The sequence below is a fragment of the Scomber scombrus genome, chromosome 4 (assembly GCF_963691925.1).
Source record: "Scomber scombrus chromosome 4, fScoSco1.1, whole genome shotgun sequence".
Classification (NCBI taxonomy): Eukaryota; Metazoa; Chordata; class Actinopteri; order Scombriformes; family Scombridae; genus Scomber; species Scomber scombrus.
In genome coordinates, this window is record NC_084973.1 from 32,678,245 (window position 1) to 32,696,216 (window position 17,972).

Below are 17,972 nucleotides of genomic sequence, written 5' to 3' on the forward strand. Positions count from 1 at the left end.
ACCACCTCGGCGACCTCAGCCCCAGAGATAGGAGAGCCCACACCCGGGTCCCCAGGCCCTGCTTCCTTACCGGAAGGCGTGTCGGTGGGATTGAGGAGGTCTTCGAAGTACTCCTTCCACCGATCCACGACGTCCCGAGTCGAGGTCAGCAGGGCACCGTCACCCCCATACACAGTATTGACGGTGCACTGCTTCCCCCTCCTGAGACGCCGGATGGTGGTCCAGAACCTCTTCGAAGCCGTCCGGAAGTCGTTCTCCATGGCCTCACCGAACTCCTCCCATGTCCGGGTTTTTGCCTCAGCGACCGCCGCAGCCGCCCCCCGCTTGGCCTGCCGGTACCTGCCTGCTGCCTCCGGAGTCCCACAGGCCAAAAAGGCCCTATAGGACTCCTTCTTCAGCGTGACGGCATCCCTCACCGCCGGTGTCCACCAGCGGGTTCGGGTATTGCCGCCACGACAGGCACCGACCACCTTGCGGCCACAAGACCGGTCGGCCGCCTTGACAATGGAGGCGCGGAACATGGCCCACTCGGACTCAATGTCCCTCGCCTCCCCCGGTACATGGTCAAAGTTCTCCCGGAGGTGGGAATTGAAGCTCTCTCTGACAGGAGACTCTGCCAGACGTTCCCAGCAGACCCTCACAATGCGTTTAGGTCTGCCAGGTCTGACCGGCATCCTCCCCCACCATCGGAGCCAACTCACCACCAGGTGGTGATCAGTTGACAGCTCCGCCCCTCTCTTTGCCCGAGTGTCCAAGACATGCGGCCGCAAGTCCGACGACACGACTACAAAGTCAATCATCGAACTGCGGCCTAGGGTGTCCTGGTGCCAAGTGCACATATGGACACCCTTATGCTTGAACATGGTGTTTGTTATGGACAATCTGTGACGAGCACAGAAGTCCAATAACAAAACACCGCTCGGGTTTAGATTGGGGGGGCCGTTCCTCCCAATCACACCCTTCCAGGTCTCACTGTCGCTGCCAACGTGAGCGTTGAAGTCCCCCAGCAGAATGATGGAATCCCCAGAGGGAGCACTTTCCAGCACCCCCTCCAAGGAGTCCAGAAAGGGTGGATACTCTGAACTGCTGTTTGGGCCATAGGCACAAACAACAGTCAGGATCCGTCCCCCCACCCGTAGGCGGAGGGAGGCTACCCTTTCATCCACTGGGGTAAACTCCAACATACAGGCGCCAAGCCGAGGGGCAATAAGTATTGCCACCCCTGCCCGGCGCCTTTCACCAATGGCAACTCCAGAGTGGACGAGAGTCCAACCCCTCTCGAGAAGACTGGTTCCAGAGCCCTTGCTATGCGTCGAGGTGAGGCCGACTATGTCTAGTTGGAACTTCTCAACCTCGCGCACCAGCTCAGGCTCCTTCCCCGCCAGAGAGGTGACATTCCACGTCCCTAGAGCTAGCTTCTGCAGCCGAGGATCGGACCGCCAAGGTCCCCGCCTTCGGCTGCTGCCCAGCTCACACTGCACCCGACCCCTTTGGCCCCTCCTACGGGTGGTGAGCCCACGGGAAGGGGGTCCCACGTTGCCTCTTCGGGCTGTGCCCGGCCGGGCCCCATGGGTGCAGGCCCGGCCACCAGGCGCTCGCCATCGAGCCCCCTCCCCAGGCCTGGCTCCAGGGGGGGGCCCCGGTGACCCGCGTCCGGGCAGGGGAAACGAGGTTCCATTTAAATTAATCATCATAAGGGGTGTTTGTGAGCTACGCTTTGTCTGGTCCCTCCCCCCGGACCTGTTTGCCTTGGGTGACCCTACCAGGGGCATAAAGCCCCCGACAACGGAGCTCCTGGGGTCATTGGGACACTCAAACCCCTCCACCACGATAAGGTAGTAGCTCAGGGAGGGGTATTATTTTATTGTTGTTATGTATAATATTTATTTTATTTTTATTGCACCACGGGAAGAGATCCCACACCAATCTCGTTGTGACACCTGTTGTACAATGACAGTAAAGGATATTCTATTCTATTCTATTCTATATGGCTGTCCAGTGCAAAACATTGTTGGGTAAATGATATGAATTATTGGGTGAATGAAATGAATATTTTCTGTTTCCTTCAGTGTCCTCTACATTCAGTGATATTCAAAGAGATTTTAAACTGATTCAATAAATATGACATTGTGAAAGCATGTAAAAGACAATGTTTATTATTCATTTTTTCTAAATTTTGTCAAAATAAACTCAGTCTGTGTGTTAATGGTGTGACTCATTGATGTGTTTTTTTCAGTTTTCACAATTGAAATCATGTGAAATTGTGGAAATCTTAAACTTGGCATGGCATTAGTGGCCTGTCTGACTGATGCACAATTCTTGAGTGCCTATACTGGCTATGTGACAAAACTAACAAATGGTTTGACAGCAGTCATCTTTTGTTAAATGTGTTTAAAACCACATATATTGCATATACAGCAATAAGAACACCTTGCCAAACCCTTTTATTTAAGCCTTTGATGGTCAACAGCCAGCAGGTGGAGCAAGTGAGCTCCTTAAAATTCCTTGCCACCATTAAAGATGAAGCCATAACCTTTTCTGAGCATGTGGATTACATTTACAAAAAATCCGCCTCTTGCATGAATTGAGGAATATTGATGTTAGTCAATATATCTTAAACACAATCCCTCTTAGATAGTGTTCTTACAGTCAACATTAGATTAATACTCACAGTCAGAAACAGCAGAACATCATTAGCTTTACAGATATTAGGGTCAATGACGTAAAAGGATTTTCAACAACTCAATTTTAGAATAATAAAAACAAGCATATCTAATGCAGTAGTTCAAACATTCAGAGTGTTGTGTACCTGACAATTCATATTATAAATGTGAAATTAAGTGATTTTAGTGGGTTTATCAAGATTAATTGGCACTGGCCTTAAAAAAAGTCATGTGGTGCGACCATGATTCATCTTGAAATAAATTAATTTACTTAACACGCTTCACATCTTTTTTTTTTCTTTCTTTTTTTTTTTTACAAGTTTTCAGTAATATAAAGTGTTTGGAAACAAAGTATTTGCATTTTTTTTTTTTTATTTTTGTAAATGATGATCTTTAAATTTATACAAGATATTTCAAGATGAATCATGGTCGCACCAAATGACTTTTTTTTCAGGCCAGTGCCAATTAATCTTGAAAAAACCACTAAAATCACTTTCAAATTGTAATATGAATTTTCAGGTACACAACATTCTGAATGTTTGAACTACTGCATTAGATATGCTTGTTTTTATTATTCTAAAATTGAGTTGTTGAAAATCCTTTTACGTCATTGACCCATTAGTATTGCAAGGCTGTTAATTGTGCAAGTACACTAAATGACGATGTAATTGTGATCCACCACACCAATCTGTACAGCCAAATCCTAACAAGAAGGATCAGTTATTAATTGTGTTTCATTTTGAGTCTCATGAGGTTGTCTGCTCTGAAGGTCTGTCCAAATTATTTATCAATTTATTTTTCAGTGATAAGTCTACTGTTGCTACTTGAAATACAAACCTTTTCATAAAGTATAAAACAATATGTTTACTTTGTTCTAAGAAATGTTAAAAATCTGCCTGTTGGAAATATACATCAAACTGAAAAGGACAAATGTACACAAAGCATTAAAGTATTGGTTGGTTGACTTTATTCGATACTTTGAAAAGAAAACAAGCATGAGCCAGCTTCTCACACACATTCTTATAAAATGATCAAGGATAAAACACAATAAAGCTAGAAACCTTTTTTTCATTTAAGTTGGGGACCACAATGAAACTATACGTACAAATATAGTTACTAATTCTTTTTCTATTTCTAAATGTTTTAAAAAATGTTACTTAGGAATATAAAGACATTCAACTATGGACAATACTCAGCTATAGTTTAGTTATAGTCCAATGAAATTGATTTGCAGAAACAAGTAGCAAAATTATTTCAGATAAAAATGAAAATAAAAATAAGTAAAAATGAGACAATGAATATCTTCAGCACAAAATGTATCAACGTCTTTAAACAGAGTGTCAGTCCCTCATATGAAATGCTCTTATAAATACCTGACTATCAGAAACAAGGCAAGGCAGTTTTATTTATATAGAGCATTTCATACACAGTGGCAACTCAATGTGCTTTATATAAAACAAACATTTAACAGAAAGAATTGAAAAAAAAATGGACTTTGAGAAATAAAAATAAAACCCAATCATAGTAAACACATACATACCCATAAATATAAGATTGCAGCATAAAATAATGATTTGCTTTAAAATCATTAAAAGGACATAGAGTGCAAACGAAAGATTAACATTTAAAGTGCTTTGAAAGAGCTCAATCATAAGCACAGGAGAAAAGAAGTGTTTTTAACCTGGATTTAAAAATATTCACAGTTGGGGCTGATTTCAGTTCTGCTGGTAGTTTGTTCCAGTTGTGTGCAGCATAACATTTACAAGGCCAAACTCTCCAGCATAGTCAGACTTAACAAAGCAACATCAGGCTCTAAATAACAGTCATAGCTCATCTCTATGATGACAAAGAAGTTCTCCCCTTCAGGGAGACAGTACAGAGTCCTCTGTGTAAAGAAAAAGATCTATAAAAAAATCATTCATCCCCACGTCATACATCAATTAAACCAGTAATTAATGGATAATGCTGTTCTGAAACTCATTTACCTTGCACTTTATTTCACAAAATAATTCTTTCTAGCTTTGTATTTTTTTCTTTTTCAATAAGTTGAATCAATTTTTGTACTTACTGTTTTTCAGATAACAATGTAAAAAAGAAATAAAGTTGAAAATAAAAAATAAAAAATAAGTCATTAATAAATGACATGAAAAACATCCACACAAAGTCCATCAATCTGCCATAATGAAAAGACTGAATTATGTACAAGACATTTAATTTACAATCAATCAATCAATTAGAAATAAATTCAATTAAAGATAAAGATCTGATTTGTTCTCATATGTAAATGTTTACATACATGTATTTTATATGGGATGTTATTTGGACATAACATATTTACCTGGTCCCTCAGTGCTCTCACTAAATCTTGTAATATTGACATCATGCAAAGGTGGAGGGGCTCCAGGTGTTGTGGACGTCTGCTTGGGTATTATTTGCTATCTGCTGTTTCCTGATTACAACATAAACAGGATGAATACTTCAAAGTATTCAAGGATAATGTAAGGCAAACTTTTACTTACAACTTAGATTTTTCCTGATTGTTCGAACTCTATTTACATCAACAATAATTTCACAAAGAACACATTAGGCTCAAATGTTGCGATCAGCTCTTACATGAATATGAATTTAGCTGTTGGACATTTGTTTTTGTTTTTTTGTAAGTATGAAAATGAATTATTCTGATATTAGTCAAATATCAACTAACCAACAGGATAATACACAACTGAGTTTTTCTTACTGTTATTTTGTGCTCATGAAGAATATTTGTTGTTTAGGCAATGATGCAATCTTTTTTGTGTTTCTTTTGTAAGACATGAATTTCCTTTTCCTGCTTTTGCTGCAGTGTCTGCAATTCTTGTTTCAGATGTTCTTGTTTGTAGCTGTAGAGATCATGTAAAAGTTTATGATCAGTTTTATGGTCTTGTTTCTCCTGCAGAACTTTCTCATATGATTGCTTCAGATCATTCAGTGCCTTGTTGTACATTTCTATCAGAGCGTCACAATCCTGGGTGTATTTCTCTTTGAAATCATTGAGGTCTTCTGCCTGCTCTCTGGCTTCTTCTTCATACTTTGTCTTCATTAGCTGCATTTCTGTCTTGTAGTTTTCCTCTAATTCTTTTCGCTCTTTTTCCTCCCGTTCTCTCCTCATACGGTCTTCTTCTTTTCTTTGGTCTTCATATTTTTCTTTTTGTTGCTCAAATTCCTCCTGGAGTTGTCTAAGTTTTGTTTGTTCTTCCTGTTTTCTCTTTTCATCCTCTTGTTTTCGTTCTTCCCACCATTCTTTCCGTTCGTTTTCCCAAGCATCTCTTCTTTTTTTCATGCGTTTTTTGTTCTGCTCCAATTTTTCTTCAATTGTTCCTTTTTCTTCTGATTGTGATTTCATTTGTTCCTCTAGATCTTGATGTTTTTGTTCCCACTCCTGTCGCTGATTTTCTTCCTGTTCTCTCCTCTCTTTCTCTTCTTCTTCTCTATCTTCCTGTTCTTTCTTTCTCTGTTCACGCTCTTTGTTGATGTTTTGCTCCTTCTCCTTGAGTTCTTTAGCTCTCAGTTCTCTCTCCTGTTCAATCTCTGTTCTCTGTTCGTCTATTCGTGTTTTCATCAATTTAATTTCTTCTTCATGTTTTCTTTCAAGTTCCTCCCTCTCTTTCTTCATCTCTTCTTCCTTTTCCTTCAGGATCTTCTCCACTTTCTTCTTTATTGCTGCCTCGGCCTCTTGCAGCATCTCATTGGTGAAGCAGCTGCCGCCATTTTTCTTCACCATGGAGTCAATCTTGTTTATCAGCTCACTGACTTGTGTGTGGTTTTGTTTATCCCTGTTATTAAACACATGGTATCTTCCTCCACAGTCAGCAATCAGCTTCTTAAATGGATCATCACATTTCTCTTTAATGTATTTTTCAATGGACAGCTCCTCTTCCTCCAGGTCATCTCCTCTTGTGAAAAGAATGATGGTGAACTTTTCTGAATCCTTCCCAAAGGCTTCCTTGATGACTTTTAATGTCTCCTTCTCTTCTTCTGTGAATCTGCCAATCTGTAACACCAACAGGAAGACATGTGGTCCTGGAGCCAGAAGACTGATGCATTTCACCATCTCCTTTTTAACCTCTTCATTGGACAAAGTTGTGTCAAACAGACCAGGAGTGTCGACCACGGCGACACGACGACTGTCCACTTTACTCTGTGCTTTCTGACACTGTCTGGTGACTGATGTTTGACTTGATTCAGCTTTAAACTCTTTTCTTCTCAGAATGGTGTTTCCTGAAGAGCTCTTTCCACTGCCGGTCTTCCCTATCAGAACAATCCTGACACACTCTGAGCTCTGTTTCTCATCATCACCTGTGAAATAATAAGACCAGGATTTGTATTAAATATTGACAGTTGAAACAGTATAGACTGCAAAGTGTGTTGAATGGATGGTTTAGGACACTGAAAATATGATTATTACTTAATATATTAATAATTAATTATTGTTTATCTTCTAAATGAAATGTAAAGTACTTAACGATGACCATACTTTGTGTGTTCATTCCCTTAAGGTCAGCCTGAAGTGTGGTGATCTTCTCTATTTGGGCATGTGCAAATGTTTCAGTTGTATAGCTGCATGGTTTATTTTTAGATTGTCTCATCTTCTCCACAGTGTCCAACATCTCAGAGATCTGCTGCTTGTTCTTGATGTTGAGAACAACATATCTTCCTCCACAGCTCTTACAGAGCTCCTGGATCTCTTTGGTTTCTTTTACAAAGTTAACAACAGCTGGAGCTGTAGGATCTGACTCCACAGTGAACAGAATCATGGTGAAGTCATTGACTCGAGAGCTGAATGTGTTCTGGATGGTCTTTAACTCTCCCTTGTCTTCATCAGTGAGGGGACCCACAGGTAGGACCAGGATGAAGGCATGGACACCCTCAGGATCAGAGAGGGAGATACACCTGAATGATTTCTCCATCACTGCCTCCTGAGGTTTTCCATACAAGGCAGGCAGCTCCACCAGATAAACCCAACGTCCACACACCTCTCCCTGATGTTTAACACACTCTGATGAGCTGGAGACTGAATGAAGCTCTGTCTGACCTAAAATGGCCTTGGCTGCTGAAGTCTTCCCTGCTCCTCTCCTCCCACACAGAACCAGGTTTAAAGACTTTGGTCTTCTGGTCTCTTCAGTGAAGGTGAGGAAGGTTCCTCTGTTTTCATGAACAATGTTCTCAATCTTCTCCATTAACTGTTTGTGGTCACCTTCAAACATGTTGTAGTATCTTCCTCCACAGTCTTCAATCAGTTGATTCACAGTGAAACTTTTTTCATTATCCTCATGTGTCACAATGACCATGGAGTGTTTAAAAGCATCTTGACCAAACAAACCCAGGATGAACTTCATTGTTTTTCTGTCCTCTTCAGTGAAATCAGAAGGCTTCATTAACAGCAGCAGAACATTTGGTCCTGGAGGACAAAGAGTCACACAGTTCTTCATCTCTCTTCTCAGTGTCTCCACAGACAGACTGAAGATATCTGGAGTTTTCACCGCTATGGCAGGACTTCTTCTCAACGCTCCCTCAGTGCCATCACATTGCTTGTTTTGGTTGATTTTAAAAGGTTTAAACCGTTTACTTCCAGTGATGAAGTTGCCTAGTGATTTCTTTTTGTCCTCACTTTTCCCAAACATCGCAATCCTGAGTTCACATGCTATGAAATAACAAAAATAAAACATTAGGTTTAAGACTCCAATGAGCCCATTCTCATCACTCATCAGTGTGCTCTGTCATTAATTAAATTAGATCAATTTAATTTGGTAGCTACTTATGTCAATCTCCATGTGCCCCCCACATTTAAATATATGAATGTTCTCCGTCTCATAAATTAGTATGCCTGTAAGTTTGTAACCAAACCTCTGACCGATGCTACAGATAAAAACATATGGGTATATCTCAGTATTTTCATTATATATTGTGTATTTGGATAATAACGACGTGATATACTTACATTGGTGGGATGGGGAATATTCACCAGAACTCAGAACTTGCACCTCTGTGAAGGACACATTAAATCATGTAACACAGTCTGTTTCTATACTTGTTTTTGGTAGTTATAAAGTTACTGAATAACTTTCCTGCACTTACCAGGTGTTTTTGGATTTGAGTTAAAACCAGCTCCTTCCCCTGGCTTGAGGCTTGTCTTGTCACACTGTAAACTTGGTGCTGCATCCTCAAATAAATCACAACTCAAATGTTTGTTGTTGTCTTTCACAATTTGACCCAAGTGAGTTAACAGCTGTGGAAGTTGAAGGTCCTCCTGCTCCAAATATCGGTCTTTACACATTCCGATCAGGTCTTTCAGTGTTTGGTCTTTTTCAACAGAACCTGAACTCTCCTCTCTGGGTTTTGATAGTATCAGTGAATAATCAAAAGATTGATCACTGAAGAGTTCAAGGACTGATTGTAGTCTGTTCTTGTGTTCCTCAGTGAAGTCTTCAGGCTGTAGAACCAGCAGGAACACATGAGGTCCAGGATCAGAGAGTCTCACACTGTTTTCTACATGTTTTGTCAGTTTGTCTTCAGAGATGTTTGGATGCAGCAGATCTGGGGTGTTAATGAGAACTATTTTTTTCTCCATCAACTGTCCTCTGGCTCTCTGACAGCAGTCTGGTTCTTCCTCAGGGTTGAACTCAGTTTCTCCCAGTATGAAGTTCCCCACTGAACTCCTCTCAGACCAGCTGTTCCCCAGCAGAACAACCCTCAGCTCAGACACTGAGAAGAAAACAATGATTTATTCAGGAAAACTGTGGGTGAACTTAATAAAACGTCAGAAACGGAAGTTATCAACCAGAGAGAAAATCACAGCAGTTTAAAGGCAGATTTGGAGAAAGTCTGTCAACCATTAATCTTGTGTATTTCTTTGTACATATTTCTTATGACACACTGTAAAATCTCATTAAACTGCAGAATATTTCTGAGTAAGGTCAATTGGACTCACAGTGAGGGGGCAGGAATGGAAAGCTGCTGCGGCGCTTCAGTGGTTGCACATCATCTGTAATATACAAATATATTGATTTATTGAGTCATTTGTTTTGTAATCTGCAATAGGCATGCTGATGACAGTAACAGTAGTATCATTATAATCATATAATTGTTTACTACATTACCAACTATTATTTTTGTCATTTTTTTGTTATTATATTATGTTCTAATGCTCCATCCAATTTCACAAAAAAAAAAATTCAGCTAGTTTTGTTGAAACTGTATCACTGCAGCAAGTAAAGAGAAGCTGACATGAAATATAGAGCCTACATTTGGGTGGAAAGTATAGGCATTATACATGTAATCCCATAGAAGAAATCCTTCTTCCCTACATCTGTTCCATCATATCAAGCTATATGAGTGAGTATGAGTATATTTATATTATTAATAAACATATTCTTTATTAGTGCATATCTGTCTGACTGGACTCACCAGGAGCTGCAGCCATACTGTCACTCTGCTGGAAACCCACAAGAGAGAAATTCAACTGGTGCTGCTGGCTGATAAAAAACACAAAGAAAACACAAAATCACAACAAACATATTTTTTAAATCAGTTATGTAATAGGATCTACAAATGTATATGGCTTGATAATAGTAATAGTAAGTAAAAGTAAGATAGTAAAAAGCCTGTAATGTCTTTTTAAGGTTGAGTTCAGTGGACTGCGGCTCTCTGCATTGATCACAAAGAGGCAGTTTGACTGGTGAGTATCTGAAGTTTAGTGAATAAGCTTTGAGTCCTTTAAAACTTACAAAATATTGTTTCTCATATTTTACATGTGCTGCTGCTGCTCAGTTTCACCTACACCCAGGTTTATGTTGGGGGAATTAGCTTTTCCTCTACAGTCAAAGATTGTTTTAATTACACCTTACTTAATAATTGTTAGTCTAGAGGAAAGTTTTTAAGTTGATTAGGTTGCTCCAACTAGTTTTTTATTATATATTTTAAAGTAATTTTATATGTTGTCTAGTTAATTACCATAATAATGTACACAGCTTTTTAAGTAGCTTTAAAATTAAGTTGCTCCATTTAGATTTTCTTCAGGTTTTTTAAAATCCTTTTTTGTTTTTCTTGTTTTGTTCATGTAATAGCTTTTACGAAAGACATTAGTTCCACCACTATTTTTGTGCAATTAACATTTTTTATTTTGAACTGCAGTTGAATATTTGAACACATTATATTCAAATCTTGCAAAAACTAAAAGAAAATCAAATTTCAACTGCTCCTCAAAATATAAATAAAGAAATTGGCCATATTGCCTTGAGAAATTAAGTATTAAACATAACAAATATGCCTTCACAGCAAAGTTAGTTAGGCCTTTAAAAAACAGTGACAAATGCATTAAATATGCAAAACCTTTGTAAACAGTTTGTAAAAGTACAGTAACACATCGATCCATCCAAATATATCTAGTATCACCTAAATATAATAGTGCAACATATTCCATCAACTAACATCCATACACATATCCACTATTGGTCATTGTGGAGGAAAATCATTTCGTATCTGTATTTCTCTATACATGTTATTCTGATCAACTGTGTAATTTAAGACAGCTAGGACAAAGTATGTTTGAATGAACTGGTTAAGTAAATAGCTTGAACCCAGAAAGCAAGCTGAAACCCAGACACCTGAGGACAGTGAACAGAGTTAAACTGTCTGTGCAAACGAACATTGGACTGTGTACGTGACCAGATGCAGGATCCTTTCCTCATCAATCTACTATTAAAGTCGGAGATTTCTACTCAACAAGTGTCCAGTCTTCTCATGAGTCTTGAGACTGTGAGAGCTGCACCCTACTTCGGCCGAGTAGTCTGTCTGTATTGCATGAAAGCTGTTTTGGGTTGTATGCATAATTTGATTCTGATATTCTGTAATAAATTCCTTAAATCTGAGATTGCTCTCACTGTTATTAGTGAGTTTGTTAATTCCTTGTCCTTTCATCACACAGAGCAAATATTTGCTTCTACAGTCATATCACAATTCACAAGCTCAAATTAATTACTTTAGTACAACTATTAGATGTTTCTCACCATAAAATTACGCTTATATCGAGTTTGTCTGCTAACACACAGTCTTACTATCAAAACTTGTACAGGCTTGTTATGTGGGAGAGGGAACTTGAACTCCTTGAAATCAATATAGAGAAAAATTAAGTTTTCAAGACAATTTTGTTTAGTTACTACTGTTAGGGAATTTTCCATAACTAATATGCACTGTCAAACTAGGCTTTGCCGTCATAGCAGGGCCACACCAAATATTGGGTTTAAACACTGTCTCCCCTTCAGATAGTGGTAAGCAGTGAGTCTGCTCCTTTTGGAGAAAACAGGAGGCATTCTGATAGTGTTGCTATAGCAGCCAAGGTCAGATATGTCTTTGACTATTTTCCCTGAATGGGGTAAAGGTAACTGGAGTCAGAGGTTTGATATAGTGTTGGATGGAGGACAAAGGTCCTGAGTGAGGTCTAAGCAATGTTTTGTCTATAGACCAGTAGACTACATTCTGTATATTGTAGATATGTTGGATCTGCCCATATTTGGGCATGGTTGAGTGGTTTAAAGTCTATCCCCGGAGGAGAGAAACTTCAGAATTGAAGGGAGCATCAGAACATAACGTGTAATGATCATTCATTCACTTCTCCTTGGCCAAGTAAATAAACCTTTTCAATGCAAGACATCCTGGACTCCTGTCTACTCTCTCCATTGATGTATGGGCTGCATAATTAAAATCATTATCAACTATGACTTGAATTTTGTTTTAAATCCATTTACAATTAAATTTGTGTTTAAATTGCATGTAAAATTAATTTGATGTAATTAACATTATTATTTGATCACAACTTGATGCAACTTAGAAGGTTTATCTAAACCAATTAATAACAATTTTTAACTTATATCCACGTATTAAATCAAGTGGTGGTAACTGGTCCTCTGAAATACTTTTTAGAGTGTACCTATATTCATACAGTGCAATACATTAAAACAATAACACACACATACAAGATTCACAACAAACCAGTGTAATAAATTCGTGCAATGCATGCTCGTACACATACATGTGTACGAGCATGCATTGCAGATCAACAGTGAGTACAAGATTGATTACTCTTGAGCCAGTTCTTCAGATGTGTTCTGAATATATATGTTTAATATTCCCGTATTTTTAGTGGTGAACTGTTCCAAATGTAACTGCCCTTGACTGAGAATACTGACTGAGCAAAAGTGGTGCGTCTGAACGGAATTATACAGTCCCCTCTTGTGGTTGCCATAGTAGATTGGTTATTGTTTGCTTTCTGTTTGATGTAGTCACTTAATGGGGGTGGTGCAAGTTCTTTTAATGTTTTATATATTGAGCAGGCATACTTAAACTTTTTAAAATTATCAAAACTGAGGAGGTTATGTTTCTGAAGTATATGACAGTGATGATGTGTTTTACACAACAGCTCATGAGCTATTTTACATTGTATTTATTTTGTCATAGTTTTAGTTTTTCCTATGACATGCTGGAGCAAAGAGAGTTGAAGGTCAGGTCTCTGTCTGCATAACAATTACGGACTGTAAAGAATAATAAGGAACAAATTTGGGTTGGTCACTTGTTTAAACACAATGTTAGATCAAACTCACCCAATCTATAACTCAGCAGTCTGAACCCAGCAGTTGGGTTATTAAAATAACCCTGCAGTTTTAAGAGTACTTTAAGAGTTTGAGAGTTACTCAACAATGTCATTAGTCCCATGTTTTCACTAGTTTATAGCATTTAAATTATAGTGGATATTATCATTCTAAACTATTTTATGGCCTTTTGATCTTATCATTTTGATGTATTTCAAGGCACATTATTTGAATACTGTAGAAATATTAAGTTTAAACATCTTATTCTGTTTTTTATACAGTTTTTAACTTAAAAAAATGTAAAAAGAAAAATGCTGATACTGATAAGGATCATTATTGCTGTTGCTTAAGCAATCACATTTAATTCATATTTTTGTGCCATTGTGATATGTGTCATTCAGTGTAACAAAATATTGTCATACAGTATAACACCAATAGTTCATATCAAAATAAAATAACTTGTCTGTTTTGACTCATGGAGACAAAAACTAGTCGCAAATGATGAAGTAAAAGAAATTATTTTTTCAGTGCAAGGCATTACATGTTTGTAAAAAACTTAGAGTTGTACCCATGACGTATCAAATATGTGGTATTTAAAATAGAATAATGTAATTTTTCTCTGGGTAATTTTATTTCTGACAGTCCAAACATAAATATAAAACCATGTGATTATGAGAAATGAACATAAAATGTTTTTTTGAACAAAACTTAAATGGATTAATGGCTTTATTTTTGAGTAAAACTAATATAAGGACATAGGTAACATTCATTTTCCTTTTAGAGAACTACTTGCTGTTTGTTTTTTTTGCTACTTTGAAACCCTTATACGTCTTTGACCCTTATATAACTTTACTTTAATATGTGAACAAGAGGCAGATAGGATACTGTGTGCTTTCACTTGTTGTCCTTCATGCAGGAAATCCAAGGTGAAGAAAACACTTAGTAAACTGGTCAACTCTGTCCTCTACAACTGATTAATGCCTTATACTTTTACTGACCTGTTTTCTACAAATATACAACAAGCACATGAAGGAGAAGAAATACCCATATTTTATTTTTCCATTTCTAATGTCCATACTCTGCTGTAAAGCTGAGTGTGTCAAACAGTGACTGTGGTACAGCTGTGAGCTGTATCCACGCTGTGTTCACTGTCAGTTGAGTTTATTTCAGGTTTAATTCAGGACTCACAGTCATGATTAATTATGTCTGTCATATGTGGACAGTGAGAGATCCGGTGAACACACCTGTTGCAGTTGCCATGATGAGTTCTGATTGGCTGATTAATTGGAAGACTTATTGTTGGCTACAAAAACCTACAGAGAGACTAAGTAGAATTTAAACTATCTCACTCAGTCACATACAGCAGACACACACCCATTAACACTGATTCAGTATATCTTAAATTTCCTACGTCAACACCTCGTCCTTGCGGAGGTCCTCTGAGCAAGGCAGTGAATATTTGTGTCAGTGTTATTAATGGTGTCCCCTGATCTCTGAGGAGTTCTTTTGTAGTTAAAGAGCTCTGTGTCACCAGCTGTCCTGTGAAATATTAATAACATCACAATAAAAATAATGATCATGTTGCTGAGTAACAGTTTTAGGTCATAGTACTTCTAAGTCATGTAAAAATACAATACTGTGAAGTTGAACAAATGTGGTGGAAAGTAACTAACTACATTTATTCAAGTACTGTGCTGAAGTACAATTTTGAGGTACTTGTACTGAAGCATGTGACAGCATACTTCCACTCCACTACATCTCAGAGGGAAATATTGTACTTTCTACTCCACTACATTTATTTGACAGCTTTAGGTACTTTTCGGATGCAGATTTGACACAATGGATAATATAACAAGCTTTTAAAATACAACACATTGTTAAAGATGGAACCAGGGGTTTCCAACCTTTTTGTCTTTTGACGTCTTACAAAAAACTCCTCTCCTCTGTTTCTCATCAGATGTCTTGCTGACTCACAAAAAACCCCACAGTCTGAAAAATAATCTTAAATTTTGACCCCATTCATTTATTTTGGTTCTGGTAGAAAAAACTCTTATCACTTTTATCATCTCATGAAACTCCAACAGCATTTTACTGCAGCAGTCAACAGGTTTGTGATCCACAGCTGGAAAACAAAAACTTACCTTGATGATTATTTTCTGACAGCAGATCTCAGCATACACTATAAAATGATGACTGTGATTTAAATGATTATTTAAATTTGTGGTCATTTCTTGTTCTGTAGTTTGTGTCATTGTGCTACGAGACAGAACTGTAACTTAACCTGTAACTTAACCCTAACCCTCAATCCTTTTTCTTTTCTTTTTTTACAAATCTGTTTATTGATGGAAATTGGTGGTATACAGAGAGCAAAATGGGAAGCGTTAAAAGAACAATCTCCCCTCATTTCTTTAAATCTACTCACCAGAAATTGTTACGGCGCCATTTCACCTTCTAGCTCATAAAGAAAAGTCCAGACTTCACAGCGATCACTGACTGAGTGAGTGAATGATGTTTGTCAGAAGCAAATAGTTCACCTTTTTTGGCGGAGTAACTGGACTTTGATCCTGAATCAAACACCCTTGTATGAGGATATATTAATACAACAATTCCATTTTTTATTATGAATAGCATGTTAAAGAGCATATTGCAAGTTTTTTTTACAAAACGTATATGTAATCTTGTCTGAAAACCATTTGAAAAGTGAATAGAAGATTTAAAAATGTTCTAGACATGAGGGCACAAATTTAGTTGAAAAAATGACAGTTTTGAGCAAAGCGCCTAAAACACTTTTTTTTAAACAAAAGATATGTGTGTGTGTATATATATATATATATATACACACACACATATATATATATATATATATATATATATATATATACACACACACACATTACACACACACAATTATATAGTTTTTACTGATTGTGCACACATTAAAATCAAGAAGTACGGATTGTAAAACGTTTTCATGTCTTTTTTTATCATAACAGGGGATTTTAACATTCACGTAGACAATAACATGGACAGTAATGCCAAAGAACTCTCTGCTCTACTTGACACTTTTGGCCTCTTGCAACATGTGAAAGGGCCCACACACACTCGAGGCCACACTCTGGATCTGGTTAACTCTAAAGGTGTTGACGTTTCTTCTGTTGATGTTAAGGACTTGGCTCTTTCTGATCATTTCTGTGTGTTCTTTGACTTACAGATCATTCCAAATGTTCAGTTAACCTCTGTGTCTGTTAGGAGAAGGTACATAAATGAGAATACCAGTGCAAAGTTTATGGAGGCTATAGCTATGTCACCAACTGTGAGTGCAGAGTCAGTTGATGAACTCCTGGATAATTTTAACTGGAAAATCTCAAATGTCATGGATGCTGTTGCACCTATTAAAACTAAAACTAAGACGACCTTTATCAGAAAGAAAACACCATGGAGGAACACTATGATGGTAAAGGCTTTAAAAACAGAATGCAGGAAAGCAGAGCGCAAATGGAGAAAAACTAAACTTCAAATTCACCTTGACCTCTACAAACAAAGTCTTTGTAATTTTAACTATGAGTTACTCAAAACTAGACAGCGACACCTTTCTGAAATTATTAATAAGGACATCAACAACACTCGCACTCTGTTTGCTATGGTTGATAAGCTTACGAACCTCCCTAAACAGATAGCTCCAGAACTTTTTTCCACAGAAAGATGCAATAAATTTGCTTTTTCAGTGAAAAAATCCAGTCCATAAGGTTAAATATCAACACAAGTAATTTCATTTCAATCAGAAGAGACTTCAGTTCACATGATATTCATGGCTGGAGTCCAGGCACTGGTGGTGCTGATGAATAAGAGAACATTGAGATCTGAAAACGAGGAGCATGTGATACAGCCTTGATGGTTGTGGAGCAGTAAGGAACAGACACAAGTTTTTGTGTGTGATCATCTCAAGCACCATTTTATTCTTCCTCCTACACATGGCTTAAGTTGGATGTTCCTTGCTGGAACTGGTGTCGCAGTGACACCTACTGTCACAAAAAGGAATTACAACAATTTAAACCAAATTTAGTATCTGAGGGACTAATTTATAAAGTAACGTGTTATTTAGGTTTTTTTAAAATAAAATTAGGTAGGGGGCAGTTTCTTTAACTTTTATAAAGGCTTTTTGCCACCCTCCACACTCTCTATTTTTAAAGATGTCTTCTGACATCAATCTCAATCAATCTTTATTTGTATAGCGCCAAATCACAACAAAGTTATCTCAAGGCACTTTACACATATACACATCTGGAGCTACAACAACAACAACACTGTTAACTCATGGTCACAGATGTAGTTTGTTAAGGGTTTTGGCCATCATAAATCAAGTTGCAGTCCTCAGTCTAGTAAATCCAGACTACTGACATTGGCACAGAGTTTTTGGGAAGACTAGACCTGGCATCCCAGTACTTGACATGAGATAAGGTAAACACTGGAACACAGGGTTGACTCCAGGAATCAAACACTGACCTAAACTGTTGTAAGTGAACATTCCTCTGGGTCGTGGTACACATGAGGATATCCTTACAGTTTGTTCACTTGGCAGCTCCGGATCAGGCTCATCCTCTGCCTCTCTTTGTTCATCTTGAACATTATTTACTTCCTGATATACTTCGGCCTCCCTCACACTGTGTAAAACTGTTGGTGTTTGTTG

At 38.0% G+C, this 17,972-nt stretch overlaps 2 protein-coding genes across 3 annotated transcripts in view; both read right to left on the bottom strand.

The window, feature by feature from the left end:
- LOC133979436 (uncharacterized) overlaps positions 1-17,972 on the bottom strand; it is a 1,726,912-nt gene that overhangs the window by 299,790 nt on the left and 1,409,150 nt on the right. The window lies entirely within an intron of this gene.
- LOC133978596 (GTPase IMAP family member 8-like) lies at positions 4,219-16,074 on the bottom strand. 2 transcript variants are annotated; one of them, XM_062416868.1, is made up of 6 exons: positions 14,697-16,074; positions 10,107-10,174; positions 9,631-9,684; positions 8,805-9,404; positions 7,177-7,818; positions 4,219-6,998 (listed from the first exon to the last, which is right to left on the bottom strand). In XM_062416868.1, the coding sequence occupies exons 2-6, from the start codon at positions 10,120-10,122 to the stop codon at positions 5,434-5,436; spliced, it is 2,877 nt and encodes a 958-aa protein (XP_062272852.1). In that variant the 5' UTR covers positions 10,123-10,174; positions 14,697-16,074; the 3' UTR covers positions 4,219-5,433. The 2 variants fall into 2 exon arrangements, with proteins under 2 accessions (XP_062272852.1, XP_062272851.1); XM_062416867.1 differs by lacking the exons at positions 8,805-9,404; positions 9,631-9,684; positions 10,107-10,174; positions 14,697-16,074 and adding an exon at positions 8,641-8,787 and having other exon boundaries at positions 7,177-8,343.